The sequence below is a fragment of the Vipera ursinii genome (genome assembly GCF_947247035.1).
Source record: "Vipera ursinii genome assembly, chromosome: 2".
In the NCBI taxonomy this organism is placed as follows: domain Eukaryota; kingdom Metazoa; phylum Chordata; class Lepidosauria; order Squamata; family Viperidae; genus Vipera; species Vipera ursinii.
Genome location: NC_139513.1, coordinates 122,717,452 through 122,741,268, shown reverse-complemented (window position 1 = coordinate 122,741,268; position 23,817 = coordinate 122,717,452). Strand labels below are relative to the sequence as shown.

The 23,817-nt window shown below is 39.3% G+C and overlaps 1 protein-coding gene across 1 annotated transcript in view; it reads right to left on the bottom strand.

Annotated features, from left to right (window-relative positions):
• The window catches only part of CACNA1G (calcium voltage-gated channel subunit alpha1 G), a gene marked incomplete at its 5' end in the record, with an annotated part of 425,627 nt that overhangs the window by 185,737 nt on the left and 216,073 nt on the right, over positions 1–23,817 (bottom strand). Inside the window, 4 exons of the mRNA XM_083353918.1 lie at positions 1,583–2,381; positions 10,021–10,113; positions 10,789–11,080; positions 15,919–16,078. Of these exons, the coding sequence (XP_083210044.1) occupies positions 1,583–2,381; positions 10,021–10,113; positions 10,789–11,080; positions 15,919–16,078 (1,344 nt within the window). The remainder of the gene's footprint in view (positions 1–1,582; positions 2,382–10,020; positions 10,114–10,788; positions 11,081–15,918; positions 16,079–23,817) is intronic.

The window sequence follows — 23,817 nt, the reverse complement described above, 5'->3', positions numbered from 1 at the left end:
CTTTTCACACTTGCAACAGTTGCAAAATCTCCATGGTCACATGAACAAAATTCAGATGCTTGGCAACTGGTTCATACTTATGACAGCTGCAATATCCCATGGTCTTATGATCACCTTTTGTGACCTTCTGACAAGCAAAATCAAAAGGGAAGCCAGATTCACTTAACAACTTTCTTACTAATTTAACAACTGTGGTGATTCGCTTAACAACTGTGACAAGAAAGGTCATAAAATGGGGCAAAGCTCCCTTAACAAATGTCTTACTTAACAACAAAAATGCTGGGCTCAATTGAGGTCGTAAGTTGAGGACCACCTGTATTAGGAGATCTACAGATACCACCACAGCCTAGGCACTCCTGCCGCTTGCTGATACTTCAGTGGTAACAACTTTTCTTCCATCTCACCATTCTGAAATGATTTCCTGCAACCCCAGCTGACAGATGGGCTTTCCAATGCAAGAAGAGCCCCTAATGAAGTTGGCTACAGTGAAGTGACGAGTTTGTCCTCGGAACTCATTCTGAATCCAGCCTTAACTCCTATCTCATTTTAAAGTCAGCAAGGAACCTTGGATCACCTAGCCTGACCTTCTCTTGGAGACAAATTCTAAGATTTTGGCAAGCTGGCCCTGCCTCATTCCCAGAAAGTCTCTCGTGCTTAGCGAGATTAAAAAAAAAACCAAAAACACCGCAAGCACACAGAGAAATCTTGGAAAGTGAAATGCGGACTCTCCAGAGGCCATTCTTACATTACATTAACAGTGTTGTTATAGGGGGAACATTCACACTTCTGAATAAATATTTGCAAGAGTTTGGATGATGACTGAACTTCCCCATTTCCCGATGGGAGCTTCTTACAAATTACAGAAAATGCAGGCTGGACCTGTGCCTGTTTGCTTAGAATTATCCTTGATATTCAGCAGGACCGGATCAGTGTGACCCCAAGTCAACCCTGTGCAGAAAGAAGCCCACAGCCTCCAAAAAGGTCAATCACTGGTTTTCAATTGTTTTGAAAGGAGATGGATGCAAGTAGGAAAAAAACATGGCAAACAGAAATATATTACTATCCAACAATAACACCTTGTATATTTATATTATAAAAGCTCCTCTCTCTCTCTCTCTCTCTCACACACACACACACACAGAGAGAGAGAGAGAGAGAGAGAGAGAGAGAGAGACTTTCAGCTTTTAGACAAATCCTCAGAGAACCTAAATTCTCAGGAGAATGGTTCTGTGTGAGTTGGAAGTATATTTTGTGTGGATTTCTCACTGGTTTCAAATATTACAGCCAGAGTGGCTCCTATAAACGCTGTGTGAGTCATGCAAAGTGTGAACTCAGTCATTAAATTAAATCCTTGTTTCAAAATGCTGTCCATGAGATTCCATGCTGTAAACACTGATGGGCAATAGCTTTCCAAAACTGCAGGCAGGAATTTTTGCAACCTTTTCTGGGACTCCACAAGCAAAAACACACCCATTGTCCCTGAGATGTAGCTCGTTGGAAATGCTAAGGACAAGATAGAGAAAAGGGGAACACAGCGATTATTACTCTGCCTCCCATTTAAGCTTGACTGCTTAATACTTACCAGTGCTCTGTGTTTCCAATATCTTCTGCATCGGACTATAAGGCCCAGGAGGGATGTTGAGATTCATCAGCGTGCTAGCCCCAGGGTTCAATGTGGACTCCGCCAAACCTTTATCATTGAGGACCTCGTGGGAGCTACTTGGGTGTACAGTTGGGTAAACTTTGCTGCCAACAACAGTCCTGGGAAGCACCTCGGGTCCCGGCAAACTGAGACCAGTCTGAGAGAGAGAGGACTGGCAATGAATTGGCTCAAAATGACAGTCCGCATGGTAGATACTGTGAACAGATTCCGTGTTGCCAGATGCCACGTGAGAAGGATTGACTACTGAGGGAAGCATCAACCGATTGGCACCGTTGTGAAGGGAGCTGGTTTCCACATCACTAATTTCTGGACTGGCTCGTGGGGCTCGCAGGCTTCCGTTGCCTAGGTGATAGTGGTGGTGGTGGTGATGGTGATGGTGAATGAGGTGATGCACTGATGACCTTTTCCGTGGACGATGTTTGCACGGTTGTCTCTCTGCGCTGATCTTACTGCCTGGGCTGGAGAGGAAGCCCATCATTACCCCTGTGGTCTGACAGGTTTCCACCACTTGCTTGCCAGCCTTCCGAAGGACATAGACAAGATATTTGAGAAGTTCATCGTAACAGCTTCCAGGCTCTGAAAAGCTAGCCAAAGTGCTTGCATTGGAGAGGTAGCGGATCCGTTGCTCCTTCATCAGCTGGCTCTCTCGCTGCTTGGTCTCTGAGAACTGGGTTGCTATGACCACAAGGCAGAGATTTATCATGAAGAAAGAGCCCACCTAAAAGGGAAGTAGGTTTGTGATTAGCCCTATTTATGTGGAGAAGCCCAACTGAGAGACCATGTAAAAAATAGGGGGGGGGGGAAACCATTCTTTTTTCAAAACAACTGTGGTCGCCAAACTAACATCATATTATTTCAAAACACGAGGGGAAAGAAGTTTGCACTAACGTCTTAACGTTTCATCCAAGGGACAAAGGCTTGAAGGCTTATCTTGCAACAAACACTGTAGCTAATAAGCTGGCCTGGATCTGGTCAGGATTAGGATGGGAGATCACCCGATATCACTCTTTTGAGATTAAAAATGTGGAGAAACTCCAAACTAATGGTGCAATTCTGCCCATTTATTTCAGACTTCCTCTTAAATTCAGTAGGGCTCGTAAATGAATGCAGGTTTGCATCATGACCAGGTGATCCCACTGAGTTTACCAGATTCTGCCTTATGAATGGAAATAAGTAAATCCATTTTAAAAAGGAATAGAAGCCATTTTTCCATCATGGTTGCTGCATTTCCCTGGGAAAATCTGGCAGCAGGGTATATGTGTGTTGCACACTCATTCTAATGATGCACAGTGCTAAATCTCTATACACATACATGCTTTCGTATTATTATGAATAGTTGCACTGTCAATCAGATGTTAAGACTGGATTTTGCATTTCTGTCCATCTATTGAGTCCTTCTCAAGGACCTGGGATTGCCTTCAAGCCAGGCTTGACCCAGTCAACTCAATTCCTGTCCCTGTAGTTTTCTTGGTAAAATCTTCAGGAGTGCATGGAGATACTTGATCCATATTGTCCATTTTAACACAGGTTTACACATTGGAAGAGGGGAAATGAAATACTTTGCAGTGTTTGAAGGAGTACCTATGAGGCTATGTATCCCCCCTTATCCAACCTTATCCTACAATTAGACTTTGAAAAAAGCTCCATAGTCTATAGCAAGGATAAAGACAGATTATGTATATTCTGCTTTCAAAATCCCCAACATATATAAAACAAATACCAATTTTGAAATCTAAACACATGCTATAAGTTATATTTTCAAAAACTGGCTGAAAACCAAAGAAGTGAGTAGTTCTGCTGCATTGTTTTGGTTCACATTTCTTAAACAGCAGTTCCTCTGAGGCACATGACAAATTACCTTTACAATTTAAGGAGATGTAAAAAGAATAAAATATTGCATGAAGAAGAGATGGTTATAGCAAGAGAAGGACAAATGTGCTGGGTATGAAAAAGTTCCTTCGTTTTTTATAGGATTTTAAATGCTTAGGCAATGTGATAGAAAGCAAAAAGCTATAAAAGGCATATGGCAAAGCCACCTCATTCCTTAAATGTATCATATTACAGACATTTTGCTGTTGTGACAGCAGAGAAGCCTTTGATCAAAAATATTTGAACTGGTTTATATCTACATAGTTCTATGGCTCTGGGTGTCATTCCTTCATTCTGCCACATCAAGCTAGGCAGATTTTCTCCTAGACTGCAAGAATGTAGTAAGGGACCTGTTGGAACAGACCAAAGGATTTTTGGAGGGATCCCCAACCCTTGGACTGCAGCCCATTGGGAACCAGGCTGTGCAAGCGGCAGATGAATGTGTTTGCGTGCACAGCTCCATTTGTACAAATAGTGGGCACTCATGCTGGTACGGAAAGTCAGAACCATCCTCTCTCCCCCCCACCTCGCTATCGCTGCCACTGGTCCACTGGTTCACAAAGGGAAAGGTTGGAAACCATTGGTAGGCAATTTGGTGTTTCCAGATGTTTTAGGCTATCATTTCTACAGATGGTTACTCTTAGTAAAGAGAGCTGAAATTCAAATGTTCTGAAGGAAGCCAGATTGCTTCTTCCTGAGCGTGCAGCACTTGGCTATTTCCAACCAGAAGTATTGAGAGACACAGTGCCACTAAATTCCTTCCTCTGAGACCAAGTTCCATAGTTTAGCCATATGGTGCATGAAGATGTCCTCCTAAACCTTGTCACCATTTAATTTCACTGAATGACCACCGATTCTTATATTTTGAGGGTGTGAGAAAAATTACTTGGCCACTAATCTCACCGTAAGTTCATACGTGTCTCCATCTATTTGCCTTTTTAATATGTTTATCCTGTTCTCCACTTGACGTAACCATCTCACATAAAAGAATTAGCTCCAGCCCCTTGATAATTTTGATTGCCCTTATCTGCACCTCCTCTAGCTCTTCCTGCTTCTTTCTGAGCCACAGGGAATAGAACTAGGCAGAGTAGTCCAACTGTGGCTAGGCAATAACAATATGGGGATTAATGTTATTTTCAATTTCTTTCCTAATGACCTCCCACATGGAATTTACAGATGAACTGGCAGTGACAAGAAGGGGACACAGCAAGCGGAGAAAACTCAGTAATTAGCAATCTTCCCCTTGGACTTTAATAACTGCTGCAATGATGCCTCAATCTTCTCTGCTTTATACCTTCTGAGTTAGTCGTGAACTTCTCAAGTTCAGGAATCATGTGGGGAGCACATCTATGCTTAAAAATCACAATACAGTAGTGGCTCTCAACAAAGACCGACTTTAACCAGCTTGAATAAAAAGCTGCAAGTTGTTGTTAGTTGCAAAGTCGTGTCCGACCCATCGCGACCCCATGGACAATGTTCCTCCAGGCCTTCCTGTCCTCTACCATCTTCTGGAGTCCATTTAGGCTCACGCCTACTGCTTCAGTGACTCCATCCAGCCACCTCATTCTCTGTCGTCCCATTCTTCTCTTGCCCTCGATCTTTCCCAGCATTAGGCATTAAGCTGCAAACTCACTCCAAAATGACAGCCATCAGTCATGATTAGCCACAGGAGAAGCCTCCAAGGATATTTTCTACCCTTCCTCCCTTCCTTTCTTTCACATCAAGACATGCAAGCTTCCTCAGCTCAGGGGAACCCCTCCCCCCTCCATTCCTCACTCCACCAATGACAATGCAGCTCAAAAAAGATTATTTTGACTTTAAAAGTTTTCTTGGTAGTTTGTACTTGTAATTCTCACAGTTAAGCAGTTTTTTCCCCCTCCCCTAAACATATTCACTTGAATTGTTTTCAAAGCAGATATTTCCCTTATGGAGTCCCTAGCTGCTTTCTGAAGAATTTTTTTTGTTTGTTAGCTGGCACTCCAAAGGCAGCAGTTGCCTGCAGTTAAAGAATCTGAATTTTACTTCAAATCCGACTCTTCATTAGGCTGAATTTTATGTAGTTCCTGATGGCTGTTCAGTCTGAAAAAGCAGCCTACAACTAATTCTTTTCTCTTGGCTACCTTAGTTCTATGAACTGAGTGTTTACTCAGACCATCTCAGAAGGCAGAAGTTGCTGACTCATCTATGTAGCCTTGTGGGGGCAGGGAAGGCATGTTTCTTTTTAGAGACTTTTCAGAAGCATCTACACTAGAATACCCCAGTTTTGTCAGAATGAAAAAAAAAATTGCCACGATGTGTGTGTATATAAAAAAGGACACAGCGTACATCGTGATGTTGATTTTGCCCTTTGCTTTTTCTTGGCCCTGGTAAGTCTACTTAACCAGGAGGTTGCCTGTCCATGGAAGCTGTTGCTCTTCTTCCTTTGTGCCCAGCATTTTTTGTTAAAAATCTCATGTCACAATTTTTCCACCCACTGCAGATGTAATCTATTGGTATAAGATCCTTGTTGCGATTATAACATGAGTACAGACTGTACATTTGCAGAAGAAACAGATAATGTAAATGGACATAATAAAGGAGAATATTTATAGCTCAGGGTTAAAATGAGTGCACTCATGATGTTACCTACTTTGGATAATGAAACATCTGCAAAACAACAAGCTCAGGACCCCTCAAGGACCCTTCATGGACATGATTGGTATGTGAAACTGACTGGCAAGCAAAAAAAAAAATTGGTGGCAAAAAAGCCTAGGCTTTTCCTAGGACAGGGGTAGGCAACCTCGGCTCTTTTATGACACATGGACTTCAACTCCCAGAATTCCTGAGTCAGCTGACTCAGGAATTCTGGGAGTTGAAGTCCATGAGTCATAAAAGAGCCGAGGTTGCCTACCCCTGTCCTAGGACTACACGGCCAGGCAGTATTGGTGTAATAATGGGTTTGGGGGCTGAAAAGGATTCAAACAACCGTTGTGTACCTCATTCACAACTGCAAACCTCCCCTTTATCAGAGAAGAGACCCACTTCTTCTCTGGTATATTATGAGGTTGTGAGAAAAAGATTCAGAATATTTCCACCTTAATGCAGACATAAATACTATGCATTGGTTCCTAATTCAAGAGTTCAGTTGCTGAAATGGTTAGAACACTCTTGCTTTCTTCTTAATCAAGTTTAAGAGAATTTTGGAAGATTTGTGTTTGGGGAAAAAAATACTTTAATTCAATCAGCTACCAAAGATCTACCAGCTGCAAAGCTGTTAAAATTCAGCTGGGGTCCCAGCTTCTGCCAAGCTAGCAGTTCGAAAGCACGTAAAAATGCAAGTAGAAAAATAGGGACCACTACGGTGGGAAGGTAACAGCGCTCCGTGCGCCTTTGGCGTCTAGTCATGCCGGCCACATGACCACGGAGACGTCCTCGGACAAGCGCTGGCTCTTCGGCTTTGAAACGGAGATGAGCACCGGCCCCTAGAGTCGGAAACGACTAGCACGCATGTGCGGGGGAACCTTTACCTTTACCTTTTAGTAAACCCTAGGTAAAATGACTGTAATGCACTATATCTTTGAAGTATATTGAAGGCTATTGAAACTGCAGTTAGTGCAGAATCTAAATTCTACATTTTTATCTCAACCTGGACATGATGATATGTCTGTCTTAGGCCAACTGCTCCTGGCCTTCAGTCCATTTCTATGTTTAGATTCCAGATACTGCTTTTGGCCTTATAGTATTCATGATTTAAGACCTAGAAGCACGAAGAAACATTTATCTCCCTATGTTACCGCTTATACCTTAAGAGCTTCAGCTGAAGGCCTCCAATGGAACCTTTGCTAGCTGAGAACCAAAACAAAACAATACACAGAACAACCTTGTCTCAGTGGTAGAGCTACAGTTATGGTGCACTCTACATCATGTTTCACCTGATACAAAAGCATTATGTCTTTTGGTTTCTGGACAGAATCTTTATTTTTCTGAGCTTTCTGAAACATGTTTAACCCTATTTGTTTCTCATTTTTGTTTGCTTACGGCTACGTGTCTTATTTGTAGAATAGGACTGAAGGTTCCTGGAGAATAATTTAATTTAATTTAATTTAATAATATTTATATACCGCCCTTCTCCCTGAGGACTCAGGGCGGTTCACAGGGCATTAATAATATTTATCTATTATTTATAAGAATACACTTCTTATAAATAATAGATAAATATGATCCAGACCCTGAAAAATCTTAGGCTTTTTATAGGCTTTAGGTTTGCTTATGCTACATGTTACAGATTCTGCCTTACTCTTTTGGCTCATTACACTCTTTCTAAATTTAACACAGCCATGGAAGAGTTGAACCTGTGGAACCCACGTTTAGTGTGACCTGTAGGTCCTTCCCTAGGAGCATTTATCTAAACTCTGCTTTCTGAAAAGTGGCCTTAATGGCCTGAAACAAAGCATCTAAATTCCTGACACCTGTTTCACATTTATGTTTCCTCATTAAAGCGCACAAATTGTTGCACTGTTCTCTAATGCTCTGTAAATAATTATCTGAAAGTCCTCAAACCAGTATTCTAGAAATTATTAATTTTCCTGTTTTATTTACAGTTTGTATTTTTACCCACCCTCGTTTACGCAGCATCTGCATCTTTGCTGGGGCCAGTTTAGAAGATCATATAGGAGCCGTAGCCAGGGCGGCATTTGCCCAGGTTCGCCTGGTGCACCAGTTGCGCCCCTATCTGGACCAAGATGCTTTATGTACGGTCACTCATGCGCTCGTTACCTCCCGTGTTGATTACTGCAATGCTGTCTACATGGGGCTGCCCTTGAAGACCACCCGAACACTTCAGCTGGTGCAGAATGCGGCCGCGTGGGTTGTGATGGGAGCATCCCGATACTCCCATATTACACCCCTCCTGCGTGAGCTGCATTGGTTACTGGTTGCACTCTGGGTGAGATTTAAGGTGCTGGTTCTTACCTATAAAGCCCTACATGGCTTAGGCCGAGGATACCTGCAGGACCATCTGCTGCCAGGAATGACTTCCCATCGCCCTGTGCGCTCACACAGAGAGGGCCTCCTCAGGGTGCCGTCGGCCAGACAATGTCGGCTGGTGACCCCCAGGGGGAGGGCCTTCTCTGTGGGGGCACCTGCCCTGTGAAATCAGCTTCCCCTGGAGCTCCGGATGACCCCAGACCTCCGGTCCTTTCGTCGTGACCTTAAGACATTTCTTTTCCAACAGGCCGACCTGGACTGATGATAAGGGGTTTTTAATATGGTTTTAAGGTTTCATTGGTTGTAGTTGGGGCTATAAATATAGTTTATTTTTTAATATTTGTATTTTACTGTTGTTAGCCGCCCTGAGTCCTTCGGGAGATAGGGTGGCATATAAGTCCCATTAAATAAATAAATACTCCAAATTGGTGGGGCAGGACAGAAATTAAATGGGATTTCATTTGATTTATATGCAGTCATGCATTTAATAATTTTACCCTCAGTGACAATTGTGATTTCCAGATGCTGAAAAGAGATCACCTTTGGCCCCACAGCTTCAGCTATAGATTCTAATCTATGTCTACTTAGAGAACCACAGATGATCTTACAATCTGTACCCTGTCTGTATTTGCAATAGCCTAGAGCAGGGGTAGGCAACCTCAGCTCTTTTATGACTCATGGACTTCAACTCCCAGAATTCCTGAGTCAGCTGACTCAGGAATTCTGGGAGTTGAAGTCCATGAGTCATAAAAGAGCCAAGGTTGCCTACCCCTGGCCTAAAGTAAGAATGATGCTGATTATTGTTGGATTAAAAAAAACTTGCAATTCTAAACAGTTCCTAAATAATTACTACCCTTGTAGGTTAATGTGAATGTATCTGGGGGTTGTTTTTTTTTTTAAAAAATGACTCCTATATCTAATCTATTTGCCATAACTCTGTTTCCCATTTTCCCCCAACACACAAGCTTTGTATAATCTTGATAAACATTGGGGTAAGGCAGAAAGAGACAAAACCTAAGCAGCTGTTATTAAATCTGTTATGCATATTACAAGGAAAACATAGAGGTTATTTGAGGCTACCAAAACAAGAACAAAAATATCATGGTCAGCAGGTTTCTTTAACATAATAAAAGCCAATCAAGATCAAATTATTTGCATTTGTCTTTGTCACCATAGATCAAATTCAAGCATCATCTAATGCCAATTATATGCTAACTTTTAAAGTTAGTTCTCTTTTTCTTCAGCATTTGCTTATTAAAAGAAAAATGAAGAACAGAAAACATGAGTAGTAAATAGTGAGGAAATCAGTATCACTGACTAGATTTTTTTTAAGTGATTTCAATGCCACCTTGTAAATGCAAGAAACCCATGGGATCTGGTTTGCTTTTTTATCCAGCTACTGTGTTTTGGGAAGCTCTAATTATAAATCCCATCTTATTAGTCCTTCCATGCACCCCATATGGCTCCTCAGTGGAAATCTAGGTTTAATGCTTCTGATTGACACAACTGGAGACGGAACTCACAATGATCAGGAGAATGAAATAGATGAAGTTGTAGAAGGAATGAGCATCCATGACGAAGTACATGATATCTACCCAGCCCTCCAGGGTGATGACCTGTGATAAGGCAAAAGAAAAGGAAGCCATTGGTTAGCTCATCTTGATGGATGTAGGGCTGTGAAGGACAAGGAATGGTAGAGATCTAAGAAAATACCTATGAAGCTTTTAAGTCGCCCACATGATATTTTGTCTTTATTGAGGATCACATTCTCTCAGAGTAATCTGTTCAAAGCTACTTGGTAGACAAGGCTAAATCAAGTAATAGGATGCTCCAGGGCTTAAAGTGGATGCGATATTTATCATTCTTTTCTTTCACATTCTTTCACTTTTTTTTCTTACTTATTTTCTGTCTTCCCCAAAGTAGCAGTTATGGGGAAGGGTCAGAAAATTCTTACCAGAGGATCTAAATAGGTAACTTTCAAAGGGATGCACTAACTGATCCTAGGGCTCCCAATTGCCCACCTCTGTATTCAATCTTTGCATGAAAAAAACATAACACAGTACTGTAAATTGAAATAATTCAATGGAGAAGAACAGAAAAACATATGCACTTTTGATGCCCACAGAACCTATATTTATTATAAGAAAAACAGGACTTGCAGATTCTCAACAATTTAATTATTTGGTTCAGATTTGAAAAATAAATGTACTTCTGAACAAAAATAAACACAAACTTCTTTTTCCCAGTTAAGGCAGCAGCACGAGATCATGGTTTATGTCCTTTAGATTCACCTGAAATATTGCAATCCATGCATATCCAATGTTATCAAAATTGATAGCTCCTTTGAAAGGGTTGTGATCCCCGGCAGAACAGTTTGTGTAATATTGGTTCCAGTTGACACAAGAGGTGTTGCTGGTGTCATTGTAGGAATAATAGTTCAGGGTGCACACCAGGCCTTCCTCCCTCCGTATGGGAACACTGCGGCAATCCCGCATCCCATTTTCTCGAGGCTGGGAGCAGATAAAAGGGCTTTCGTCTTCATTCTCTGTCTGATAGTAGGATTCCAGCTCCAATGTGTAAGGCCTAGAAGAAAGTAAAGCAGGACTGGTTATAGAACCAAAATCACGCCAGCTGGGGATGAAGTAAAGATGGAATGTTTTTTTATCACAATGCAAAAAGTAAGTGGGAAATCTCAGTGTAATTCTTACAAAGCAACAGTATGAAAATGGAACAGAGCAAAGGTGGCATCCAGGTAGTTAACAGAGCAATATGAGGAACTAATGGCTCGGAGATGTTAGAGGGGCCAATAGGATAATTGAGTTCAGAGCGAGCAATCAGAGAAATTAATTATAGGTGGGAGCACTCTGATTGCCTGAAATGGCAATTCTCTCTTTTTTAAAAAAAATTGTCTCTAAAAACTACTGATGTTTCGAAGCTAAAAAAATTATGTCAAACAAGTACATCATTCCAAGGTATCTCTTTCTCTCAAATAATTTGTGCTGGTTGTTATATGAAGTAGGATGCGACATTAGAAACGATACATGTACAGCTTCAGTTCCATATACCTGCTGTTATTTCTTTGTGGATTATGAAAAACATAAAGCACTTCAAAAGGGGGGCAGAATTTTATAACAACCCATCTTGTTACTGGCATAATTGCTACAGCACATCAGTAAGGAAAGAAAAAGTGGAAACAGTCATAGCCCTAAATAAACTGGCTTGAAGTCAGTGGTGGACAACTTGCAATTCCAAACTGCTTGGCAGCCCAGGGGCCATTTCTGCAGCTCCCCCTCTAAGCCATCAGGTTTTTTTTATCACAAAAACTGATGGGCTACATGGCCAATATAAAGCAAGCTATGATCCACCAAGGTTTTTTCATTAGGGGGAAAAAAGGTGCGTTTCACTTTCCTAACACACTTAGGTCATAAAAAAGCTTGCAAAGGAAAATTTAGGAGAGGTTTAGCCAGGTGCATTCCTGAATAATTGCTTTGAATGCCATTTGAAACTTAGCCATCCCTCACCCTCCATTCAGCCTTTTACCCTTCACTCAGACCACATACAAGGAGAGTCATGTTAGTCTATTATGGCTCCAAACAGATAATTAGAAAAACTAAAGGATCTTTGTCCCCCAAATTAATGGTTGTCAGGACTCAAAGCAAAGACAAAGTAATATCAGTCAGATAATATCCACTGAAGACATCAAAGTGACCATTTTAGAAATATAGGCCTTTTAACAGCATGATTAAGAGACTTCTGAACTCACATACTTTTTTTTTTATTGAAAGGTTTTAAAATACAGTTTTCCTTTAAAAAACCCCCCTTCCCCTGTCCTCCTCCCCCCCTACCTCCCCCCCTCCCCCTCTCCCTCCCCCCCTAGCTCCCCCCCTCCCTCCCTCCCTCCCCCCTACTTCCCCCCCTCCCCCCTTCCCCCCCTGACTTCCCAGAGCTAAATACAAGGTATATATCTAAAAAAAAACCAATCATAAACAATCATATACTAACAACTATAAACTCTAAAATCCATCACTCTCTGGCTTATATAAGATAAACCAATCCTTAATAATATCAAATATATATATAAAACTAAGATAAAAAGAAAACTAGCGTCATTCATGTTAAAAAAAAAAACACCTTCCTCCACTGTCTATATTTTCACAATTCTCTATTTTCTAAACAAATTCAATCCCTATTATCCTAATCAATCTCTAACCAACATAGTCTATAATAGATAATTCTTACACAAATTAACCCACATTAGCCCATAAAGCTTTCTTCCATTTCCTCTGTAGTAAATTTAGTCCATTAGTTCCACTGTTTAACTATAAGTATGTAGTAAGTTTAGTCCATTAGTTCCACTGCTTAACTGTAAGTACGTTATAGAAGTTCCATAGATTTCTGCTAGCCTTATTTTTTAATCTTTTTTGAACGTTTTAAAGCAGCACGCGTCACCCTCTGTTCTCTAGGGTCATCCAAAAGAGTTGTGGCTTGATCTCCTCCTACACCCTTCTCATCTGTTTGTCCATCTTCATCCTCTTGATATTCTCCTTCTCCAGATCCCTCTGCAACTTCCGAAAGTATTGATGGGGTTGCTTTTAAAACATTGTTGTAAAAATCACGCGCTTGCTTCACAGTAACCAAACAATACCTTTTACCTTCATACGTCAGGCTCAAGCCAACTGGGATCTCCCATCTAAACCTTATATCTCGTTGCTTGAGCTCTTGCACAAGAAATATAAAGTCCTTCCTTCTCTTTAAAATCTTTGGAGGAATTTCTTTTAAAACCAGAACTTCTTGATCAGCAATCACAACTTTAGTATCATAGGCAGCTTGTATAACTTCATCTCTAATTTCCCTTTTTAGAAAATAAACCACCACATCTCTAGCCAGCTTTCTCTGTTTAGCAATCCACGAGTTCACACGAAACACTTTATCCATGCCTTGTTTTATTTCAGATGCTGGCAGGTTCAATACCACCTCAAAAGCCTCTGAGACCAGCTGCTTTAGATCTTCCTTAATATTCTCTTTTAAACCTCTAATTCTAACAGCAAACTGCATCTGATAAAATTGAGCCAGACTCAGTTCGCTATCCATTTTGTCTTTTAACTCTTCAATTTCCAATACTTTTTCTTCTAATATAGCATTCTTTTGAGTCAAATCTTCCACTTTTTCATCCAGATCTTCCACACATTCAGCTACTTTACGCACTGAAGTCAAAATGTCTACCTTCATCTCTCTAAGTTTTTGTTCCATCCTCTCTTCCATTCTCTCCTCCAATTTCTGCAGTTTCTCCTCCATCTGTAGAAATTTAACACCCATTGATTCCAAAATTAACTGGGTATGCTTTTCAAGATCCTTCAATGTCAATACATCAGAAGAATGCAGCGCCTGCAATAATGAATGTTGTTGCACCGGAGAATTTCCAGCACTCCGAAAAGTTCTAGGAGGAGGTTTAGCCGCCATCTTTTACTTACAGTTGTGACGCACTTTCACTTTAAGTTTTAGAAAAAGTCCATCAAGCTCGAGAGTAAAATAAAATAATCCTCTTCATCTTTCCCTCTTGTACCGCTCTGCCTGCTCTTTTCCTTTCATAGTCTTTCCTTCAGGCAGGGATGGTCACAGACGCCTGGCTCTGCTCCATAAAATCCGGAGCAGAGACGCTGGCCAGCTGGGAGCAGCCCAGGCTACGGGGGAGTTCAATCCTTCAGCCGCCCAAGCTCAAAGCTCAGGCGGCCCTGGAGAACTCAACCCCTACCTGGGGGCTCACCCCCTCCTCTTCTCCCGAGGAGGGGGCTTCAGATTCGCCCGAACAGCTGATCGGCGCTGTTTCGGGCGAAAATCACTCAGCTGAGCCGCGGGCAGCCCCGGAAGGCTGTCTCCAGCGCCGCGGAGCCACCGGAAGTCCCTGAACTCACATACTTGAAAAGGTTTTAGATAATCTCAAAAAATCTCACCAAACACAATGGATGTTCACAATGGTTAATGGATTAGGTACTTGTAATCTGCCTCATCAGTAATTGCATAATCAACTGTCTTCCCCTCTCTTCCCTTTGCTTCATCCCAACTGAAATCTTGCATCTATTTAGCCACTCCCAGCAGTAACTGCATTGGAGAAGTGTGTACTTGATCACAATGTGGTTTAGATTTGCTGCTAATTTATTTAGAGGGGTTACTGAAACTTAATTGTTCTCTCTTCAGAACAAACAAGCCCAAAGGGGAGAAAACGTCCAAATGTCCGAAGAAAAACATCCTTACAAACTTTTATTTTATACGTTTCTGATTCAGAAACTTTAGCTGTGTTTGATAACTCAAGAATTAGAGGCCGTGGTGGGATTCAGACAGTTCACAGCACTTCGGCAGAACCGGTAGCTAATTTTTGGTTGCCCAGGCCCAAAATGGACTTCTGGAAGTGGCATCCACACAGGGAACTGGTTGTTCACATATTTGAATCCCACTACTGATTAGAGGGCACTTGAATAAATTTTCATAAGCTTCAAAAGAATGCTTCTATGCTGAAATCTGCTTAAACTGTTTGGATATTAACAAGATACTCTTTATGTTAATTACCTCACATTCAATCTTCAATCATGATAACAGCCCTACTGCACAACTAGTGGTTACACATACGTAAGTAGCACTGACTTCAATGCAGCCCAAACATAATGATCTTTCTGAATCAGAATGAAGACTTCTCCCAAAACACTACAAAAATACATTTTGCATTCATAACTATATGTGTGCTAAACATTTTTTGTGTATACACAGTTTTAGCTATATTGAAAAGATACCATATCATGTGTACACAACCATAAATCAGGAAAGAGGTCTGCATTCCTCTAAAGCTTGGTTTCATTATATGGTGCCGGCATTATTAATAATGACTTCTTCCATACTTTCCTGGATTATTTTCATGCCGTAGCAGAGATGAGGAACTGAATATTGATAAGAGTGGATTCTTCTTCCTGCCCCATTCCTATTATCTCTGATAGATTTGCACCAAATTCTTTCCTGAGCCAAATCTCTTTATTTGCTGTTTTCCAGCTCTTCCTCTTCCATTTAGTTAGAGGCTGGAAATTCCCCCTCAATTTGCAATGATCCTCAGAATTTTGGTTGCTGAGAGCTGCAATCCAGTAGCTGATTCTCCTTTCTTGGAGTATTGTGACTGCTGATGGACATATTTGAAAGAGGACATTTCTATCACTGCTCCTGGGCAGCTATCAGCCATGGCAATGGGACACACTCTGAAAAAAAAGTTTTAGATGTTCGTGTGGTTTGTTATGACTTTGCTAGAAAATTTCCACTTCTGTTATATCAGCAGGCAGAGATATTCACAGTGCATATGGGAACTACTACTTTAATTCATTAAAAAAAAACAACCCTGCAGGTACAAAGAACCTAAGCAAGCCTACCTCATTCATACTTACAGACTGAAGTTTTCAGGTAGAAAGCAGCGGTTCCTAAGTAGCCCTGCCCAAAGCTGGACTCCAACAATACCAAAGATGAAGAAGACAAAGAAACAGAGAAGGAGGACATTCCCCAACATAGGAAGTGTGTCCAAAAGCAGGGTGACCAGGATGCGCATACCTAAGAAAGCAAATAAAAGCCATAGTTTAGGATGAGAAGTTCTAGTGAGTTAGCTCATCCTGAGTTCTAAGAAAAGAAGGATATTAGAGCTAATAACCATACATCTACAGAAGTTGTCTCCAATCTGGACTCTTCTTTTTTTTAAACAAGTTTTATTGGTTTTTCAGTTGAAATCTATATATTTAGAAAGCATCGTGATGACTGGGTAATCAGAGATTCAGTAACAGAGGTTTTAGTACATAATTCAGGTTACATTATCAAAACATCCTTCTCAATTTCCCTTAACATTTCATACAACCAGTTTGAACTAATAAATTTCTAGAAATAGCATGGTCAGTTGAAAAAATTGTCAATTCAATTTCATTGAGATATATCTGTGTCCTGTTATTAAAGTTTACCTAAATTTAATTTTATTATTCAAATTTAGCCTTTAACATCCCAAATAATATTCACAACCCAAATTTCCCTTATTTCATTACAGCAAAAAAAACCTATAGCATCTAACATGTGCACAGTGGCTGAGTAGCTATGTTCTACCTAATAAACATTGTCTGTTTCACATCCTAATACATCACATGTTACTGACAGGACCACAGCCTATGTTTATCAATCTACAGCTATTTATACACAATCAGATTCTGTTTTAAATTTTAGCTAATTCTTAAATAGAATAATCAAACGTCTTTTAACATCAAACGTGGGATCTATAAACCAAATTTCCATTATGTCAGTGCACAAATTATAATGTCTAAAATAAGCCTAATTGATACATAAACACATTCTAGTTCTATCTCATAAACATTTTCTATTTTAGATCCTGATAGGTTACTGATTACTAAAAGGATAACCTTTAATAGTTCTCTAAGAACTCACTTTTTAACTCTAACTCTGGGTTTCTTTTTTTGCCAATCAGGTTTCCAGACCAAGGCCTTTGAATTGCCAGATAGATCTCCCTTCGCTCCAATACATATTATTTGAATCGAAGGAGACCATCTAGCCATCAGTGGTCTACAAAAACCAAACCATTTGTAATCATTATGTTGTTGCCCTGTTAGTTCTAGTCTCTGTATTTGCTCTAAAAACTTTATCTTGAGTTCGGTCTGGATTCCTCTTCCGTCTGGGTTCATCTGCTTTAAATAGAGAGTCTTATCCAACTTTGTAATTAATGCTTGGCTATCCAGGCTTTCAGGAAACTGTCTTTGTTGATCTTCCACATCCTCTATGTTAACATCACTATCTTGCATACTAAGTTTTCCCATAGTATGTTGTTGGTCCTTAAGGTTATTTGCCATAGTGATAGTTCCTTGTACTTTTAAAGTTGTCAGTCCTTTGGATAGTTGTTGCTTATTTTCCTCTGTCTCAATAGTAATATCTTCCAATTTTGTTATATTGTGAAGAGCAAATTCTTTTTTTATTCAAGTTTTATTGGTTTTTCAATATTTACATATACATGTATTTGTGAAGCAATATAGTGGTTGGGAAGTGAAAAGTAACAAATAATAAGTTGTTTGTAAATAGTTCAGGTTGCATCAATAAAGATTCCCTCTGTGATTCCCTTAGTTTTCACATAGTCAAAGTGATCAAGTTAGTACATTTCCAGATATGACCTAATCAATTAACAAAGTTTTCAATGTAATTAGACTAATACATATCAAAATCCTGTTTTTAAGTTTTACCTAATTGCAATAAAATACTCTAAAGTGGCCTATAATATACAGACGAAAGCTTACTTTTTGGGTAACCTACAATTCCCTATTTCAGTAAAGAATAGTTCTCGTCTACAAAACTTACAATGTTCATTACAAATCATTCTTATGATTTAGCAGCAAAGTCTAGTTTTCATCTTAACAAATCACCAATTGTTAGAAGAGATTTTCTGTTTTAACCATTCAACACTTATTAAAATACTATCTTATGTTATAAGATTCTAAATTCTATAGTATAATTCAAAGTTTTATTTTAAAAGCTTAATTTTGTTTTCCTTTAAAAATCTAAAACCTAAATATGAAATCAGTTTATATATATTTTTTAAGATTCCCCTTAGTCCATCAAAAAAGATTTTTTAAGTTCTGTCCTTATAAATCCCAAAAAAGAGACAAGTCTAAACCTTTAAATCTAACTCTCGCCTTCCTTTTGTGCCAATCAGGCTTCCAGCTTAGTGTCTTTAAATTCTCAAATGTGTCTTTCTTTCTTCCTCCACCTCTTATTTGAATCCACAGAGACCATCCAAATGACAGTTTTGCCAAGCTGGTGTCCCCTTTATAATCATTGAAATATTGCTTTAATAGCTCAGTTTTTGATGTTTGATGTAATTCTTTTTCCATTTCCATCTGGGTTAGGTAGAAAGTAGTAGCTAATGTTGTTATCATTTGATTAGCTGAATCCTAAACATACTGTATTTGAAGGCCTTTGATATCTTCGCTCTTATAGTTGCTTTCTTCGGGTGTTGTTGTTTTTTGAACTGTAAGTTTTGTAGTTAAAGTTGGAGTTTGGACTTCAAAGTTCTCTGTAGGCTGCGTTTGTTGCTCTTTGAAGTCTCCTATTTTAGTGTTAATTTCCAGTTCTTATATATTTTTTGGGGTTGTCAGTTCATCATTTAAGGTCAAAGTTTGGTCTGGTGGCTTTGAGTTGTCAGGTTTATCATGAAATTTGGCTTTAATTTGCTCAGTTATAGCCAAGATTGTGTCCAATATCAATTTGTGGTTAAGCGGTGGGATATAGTCATCCATTTCATTAGTGTTTACAGCTAAGTCTTCCATGGAGGCTATTTTAATAAGAGTCAGTAATTTTCCACCTCCAATGCTCCTAAAAGTTGTTTTCAGTGCCAGGTGTTCCCACACTTGTATTTGAAGATAATATCAAGGACAGCTCTGTTATTCAGTCAGCTGTCAGAATAAGCAAAAGGTTTACTTGCAATTCCACGTTTAGCCACAGGATGTCATCAGTAGCATATAGAATTAGTTGTAAAATTCTTTTCCCCCCCCAAATTAATATAAAGCTTTTGTATAATTAGTCCATTCTTTTTTCCTTAGTTCACATCTTAAACAGAAAATAGGGTAGTAGATCCCCACAAAAATATGAGCTTTTTAATAGGTAGGATTGAGATTGCTTAGTATCTTTGCTTAATCAGATTTTTTTTCTTTCTTTCTTTGCTTTAAGGCTTAAAATGTTATCCCCCCAAGTATACAAAAGCTGTTTTTTCAAAAAAGGGAGGACAAGATTTTCAGAAAAATCCCACAGGCAGGCAGTTAGGGGGATAAGAAAGGAAAGGTCTCACCCAAGTCCTCCAGATTGCTTTGTCGTGCTAGATGGTGCTTTGGGCTTTCGGCAGGGAATGGCTTAATGATCGGCCATGTTGATGGCCGGTCTCTTTTTCTTTGGGCCAAAAGGAGCTTCTCAGGATTCAAGCAGAGGGCTGCCACCCTTCCATGATCACAGGAGGGTCTCCTTGCGGTGGTCGCCCCTACGGGCGACCTTTGACCCTTTTCAGGGTCCTCCAATGAAGAAAGATCGGACGGCAGGGAGGGAGTTCTCCATGAGCGTCTGAAAGCGACGCATGCGCAAACCAGAAGCCAAGAGTAAATTCTTTAGTTGCAGTCTGGGTTTCAATTTGTGACTTAAGGTTGGCATGTAAATTATTAAATCTGGAGAGAGACATCTCAGTGACTCTGTAGATTGTTTCAAGTATAACAATCTGGACTCTTTTAAATGTGTTGGGGCAGCAGTCCCAGAATAGGCTGGGAATTCTGGTTGTGTCACATAATTTTAAGACATCAAAATGGAAAGGCAGTTTTGCAATATAATCTCTCTGGATTTCTTCCTAGTGAATCCACAACATATTCTAATTAATCAATGGTAATATAATCAGGTATGGTAAAAGAGTCAAAGGTTCACAATTGGTGTGGTCCTGTGGGCTCAGCAACACATACCAATTGATATCAATTGATTGTTATCAGTGAAGACATATGGAGACATACCACCCTAGAACATGTATGAAAATAACCCACTTTCTTTACCTCTTAAAAAAAAGAAAATGTACAGTCAGCATGATGGACAATTCTGAAGCGCAAGAGCTTGCCATGAGTACCTCTACAGATTCAAAGAAATCCAGAGTTACACCTCAGTAGAGATGAATCCTGATAGAAGTATCCTTTTTTATATGTTAAAAAAGCTTTATTGCTGTTTCTTTAAAAAAAGCCCTTCTTATGCTTGATTAATAGCTACAGTATAAAACAAAGGTATCAGAAACAAATCACCAATAAAATGTCATGCTTAAATTTATGGAGCATGACTGCAGTGGTATGCATTTATTGGCAAAAGAACCTCCATTGAATTTAACTTTAAAACATATTGAGCTTTGACACAAATCTTTAACAAGCTGTAATACAAAACGCCTGACTTTGTTTTATAATGATATTTGTTCTTCGACTTTCTGTTTGCTTATTTAAAACATTTTGTTACCCTCTTGTTCGTTTTTCACTTAGGGATAGATACATCAATTTAACTTCCTTCAGTTTTTAATTTTTCCACTTTTAAATCAATCTGCCTTCTTCATCTACATCCAGCTTTTCCAAGATCTGTCTGTAAACTATACATTTTGTATGTGACATTGTCTAATATTGTATTTTAGTAAGCAGGTTTCCTAAATGTAAAGCTTTTTCATGTATTTTAAAACCCCATTCCTCATATTTTTGTGCACATTTAATATATGCATTTCCTATCAATGCAAAGCTCTGACAAATGCAGATATTAAAGGATAACTGCATTCAGATCCATATATTCATTCAGGAGATGCAAATTTGGCAAGTTCCTATCAAAATAAGAATTCATGGCATTCTTCCCCATCTGTAACCAAAGCTCACTGATCATCCTGGACACTCAACAGATGACATAATCATCCCTGCTCTTAAAAGATTGAAGCCCGTTGTTCTTTTATGTCCTCTCTCCCATTAGATTATAGTTTGCTGTTCAGTTCCAAAGGGAACTTAGAGACCTACAAAAGTTGTTGTACTTGTGATTATGTCTAAATGCCTTGCTCTAATTATTTGGAAGTATACACTATGGTTGTGTAGATTCTCAATAATCTATTTCATTTTAATTTGGTATTTTCTTCTAAGCTTTTTTTTAAAATTTATAGATCCCCTTCTTCCCCTCATTAGCACTTTGTGGAATTACCATTTAATCATACAACGTCATTTAATCGTAAGATTTATTCAGGGAAGACTTTGCAGTTTGTAAAGGGATCCACATTGCTCTTAAGTTTCCAAGACTTTTCCAAGATTAAACAAAACTGGAAAAGATCCCTTCCTCACTTCTACATGTAAGAAAAGTGCCTCCATCCTCAAATTACTCTTCAGATTTTCCTTTTCTAGGGAAAGCAAGCCTCAGTTAATCTTTGAATTCAGCCCATTGTGGATTTTTCTGTGGTTTGCTGTCCAGCAGAGTTCATTTGTATGCTGACTATGCAGGCTCTACAGCCAATGTAGAGTTAATATTAAAAGTCATATTTCAGGCAATATAACAATGACATTTTTTTATTTTATTTTTTTTATTTTAATTCCATTTATATCCCGCCCTTCTCTGAAGACTCAGGGCGGCTTACAAGCTTAGCAGTAGCCTTCATTCTATGTATATGCCTGCTTATTAGGGCTTTCACACACACACCCCCAAGCGGCATTATTACAAAGTCAGCTTAATTGCCCCCAACAATCTGAGTCCTCATTTTACCTACCTCGGAAGGATGGAAGGCTGAGTCAACCTTGAGCCTGGTGGGACTCGAACCTGCATGAATTGCAGGCAGCTGGTGTTACTTAAGGAGGCATTAGCCCACTGCTCCACCAAGGAGTAGAATATTGAATATTGAATATTGAATTGAATATTGAATATTGAATTCTATCTCAGTCACCTTCAACACAGCACCAAAGTATATAAAACAGATCCAGTGCCATTAGACTGGACTCTTCACAATTATGTATGTTTATGTATAAATTTTTATTTATGGTTGTATATATTGTATGTGAGTGAGCACACACATATTGCATCAAATATAATATTTTACTCCAGTAAGAAAACTACCAGGTCTGTCTGTGTACAGAAACATATATATGTAATAGGGTCTTCCAGCTTTTCCTTCTGCATTTTGTCTGTTCTTTTAACTCAGCTACCATTCCCTATTACCTGCTTGACTTCTTGTCAATATCTTGCTCCATTTATAGACAAAAGAACAAAGATTCTATCTCACTGCCTATCTTTATGCTGGGAAAAACAGCCTTTGTATTCTTACTGCTCATAAGTCACTAAGAGTTACAAGCACCTGGCAAAGAAGCAATCCTAAATGTTCCCATGCTCCCCCACCTGTGTATTCATAAAACCTCTCTGTCCTTTTGTTTCTCAATACATTAACACTTCCAACTCATACTGACTCTACTCCAATTGCAAATATTCAAAAATGTATAAGATCATTTATTTTTTCTAGTTCGTCTCTTGGTAACTAAACAGCCCCTCACACACATCCCTATATGACCTGCCTTAAGTCACTACATTCATTTGTGATTCTTACTTTTCCTCATTCTGCTTCCTTATGCTTCCTGGGCAGTCTCGGCTTTGCTATGTACAGTAGTATCAAAGATAAATTACCCAGGATTCGCAAATGTATGAAGCAAATTATATCCCCAGTTAGAGAGAGGCAGATAAATTCAGCCATATCTATTCTGCTTGATGGTGTGTGTGTGTGGGGGGGAGAGAGAGATGGGTGGAGGAGGAAATTTCAACTGAGGTTCTTGTATCATAAAACAATAAAAGCAGCAGCAACAATAACATGGAACATCCTGGTAGATTAAGTTTAATTTAACAAGATTAGAAAAGCAAATATAGCCTAGGAACTTCCAGGTTCTGACAGATGGATCCAGGTCAGAATTTCTCGTGTTGTCAAGGTAACAGACAAATTCAACCAGATGGGTCTTCTTCTATGCTACAGAGCTTTGCACCTACTTAAGCTATTAAATGCAGGGGCAAGATGGAAATTTGACTTTTATTTAGGCACTCTACTGAATTAGATGCATCAGATTTCAGATGCTTTGGACTTTCAGCTCGTTTGATTGCCTTGACATAATTAATTCAAACAACCTCTTGCTTTTGTTTAGGAAAGAGAGAAAAAAACCATAAGGTATATGAAATAGAACAGGTGTTCTCCACTACAACAATAAATTATTGTAACCTTTCAGAACTAATGATTTCATTGGGTTTAGGGGTGTGTAAGAAACAAATGCACAGCTTAGTAGAAGTTATACAACATACATCATACTGTTTTGACTGAACATTACTTTTATCAGATTCATCATGCTTAACTTTTTCATTTATCACAACATTTTCATTTTGCAAGTCTAGAGATTTACAATAAGTGAAAATCACTAACATATACACTTCTGCAGAGACTCAAAGGACTACACAAGTATAACAAGTACTGTTGCAAGTACTGTTACATGCCATCTTGGTAGTCACCAGCTGGTAAGTAACCATTTGCCACCCACTGTTATGTTGTGCTTGGCAGTGATTTTGATGACAATTAGACCCACAGGTTAGGCATCCTTTAAGATCACTCCAGGCTTTGTGCCCCACTTTAGGCAGGTGAGTTCACTTCAAGTTTGCTCAGGACCCAAGTTCTGACAGTGCTTCCACTATGATCAGTTTTTAAAAAAAATCTATGATCCCTTTCAAGTTGCTCAAGATCTCACTGGGGG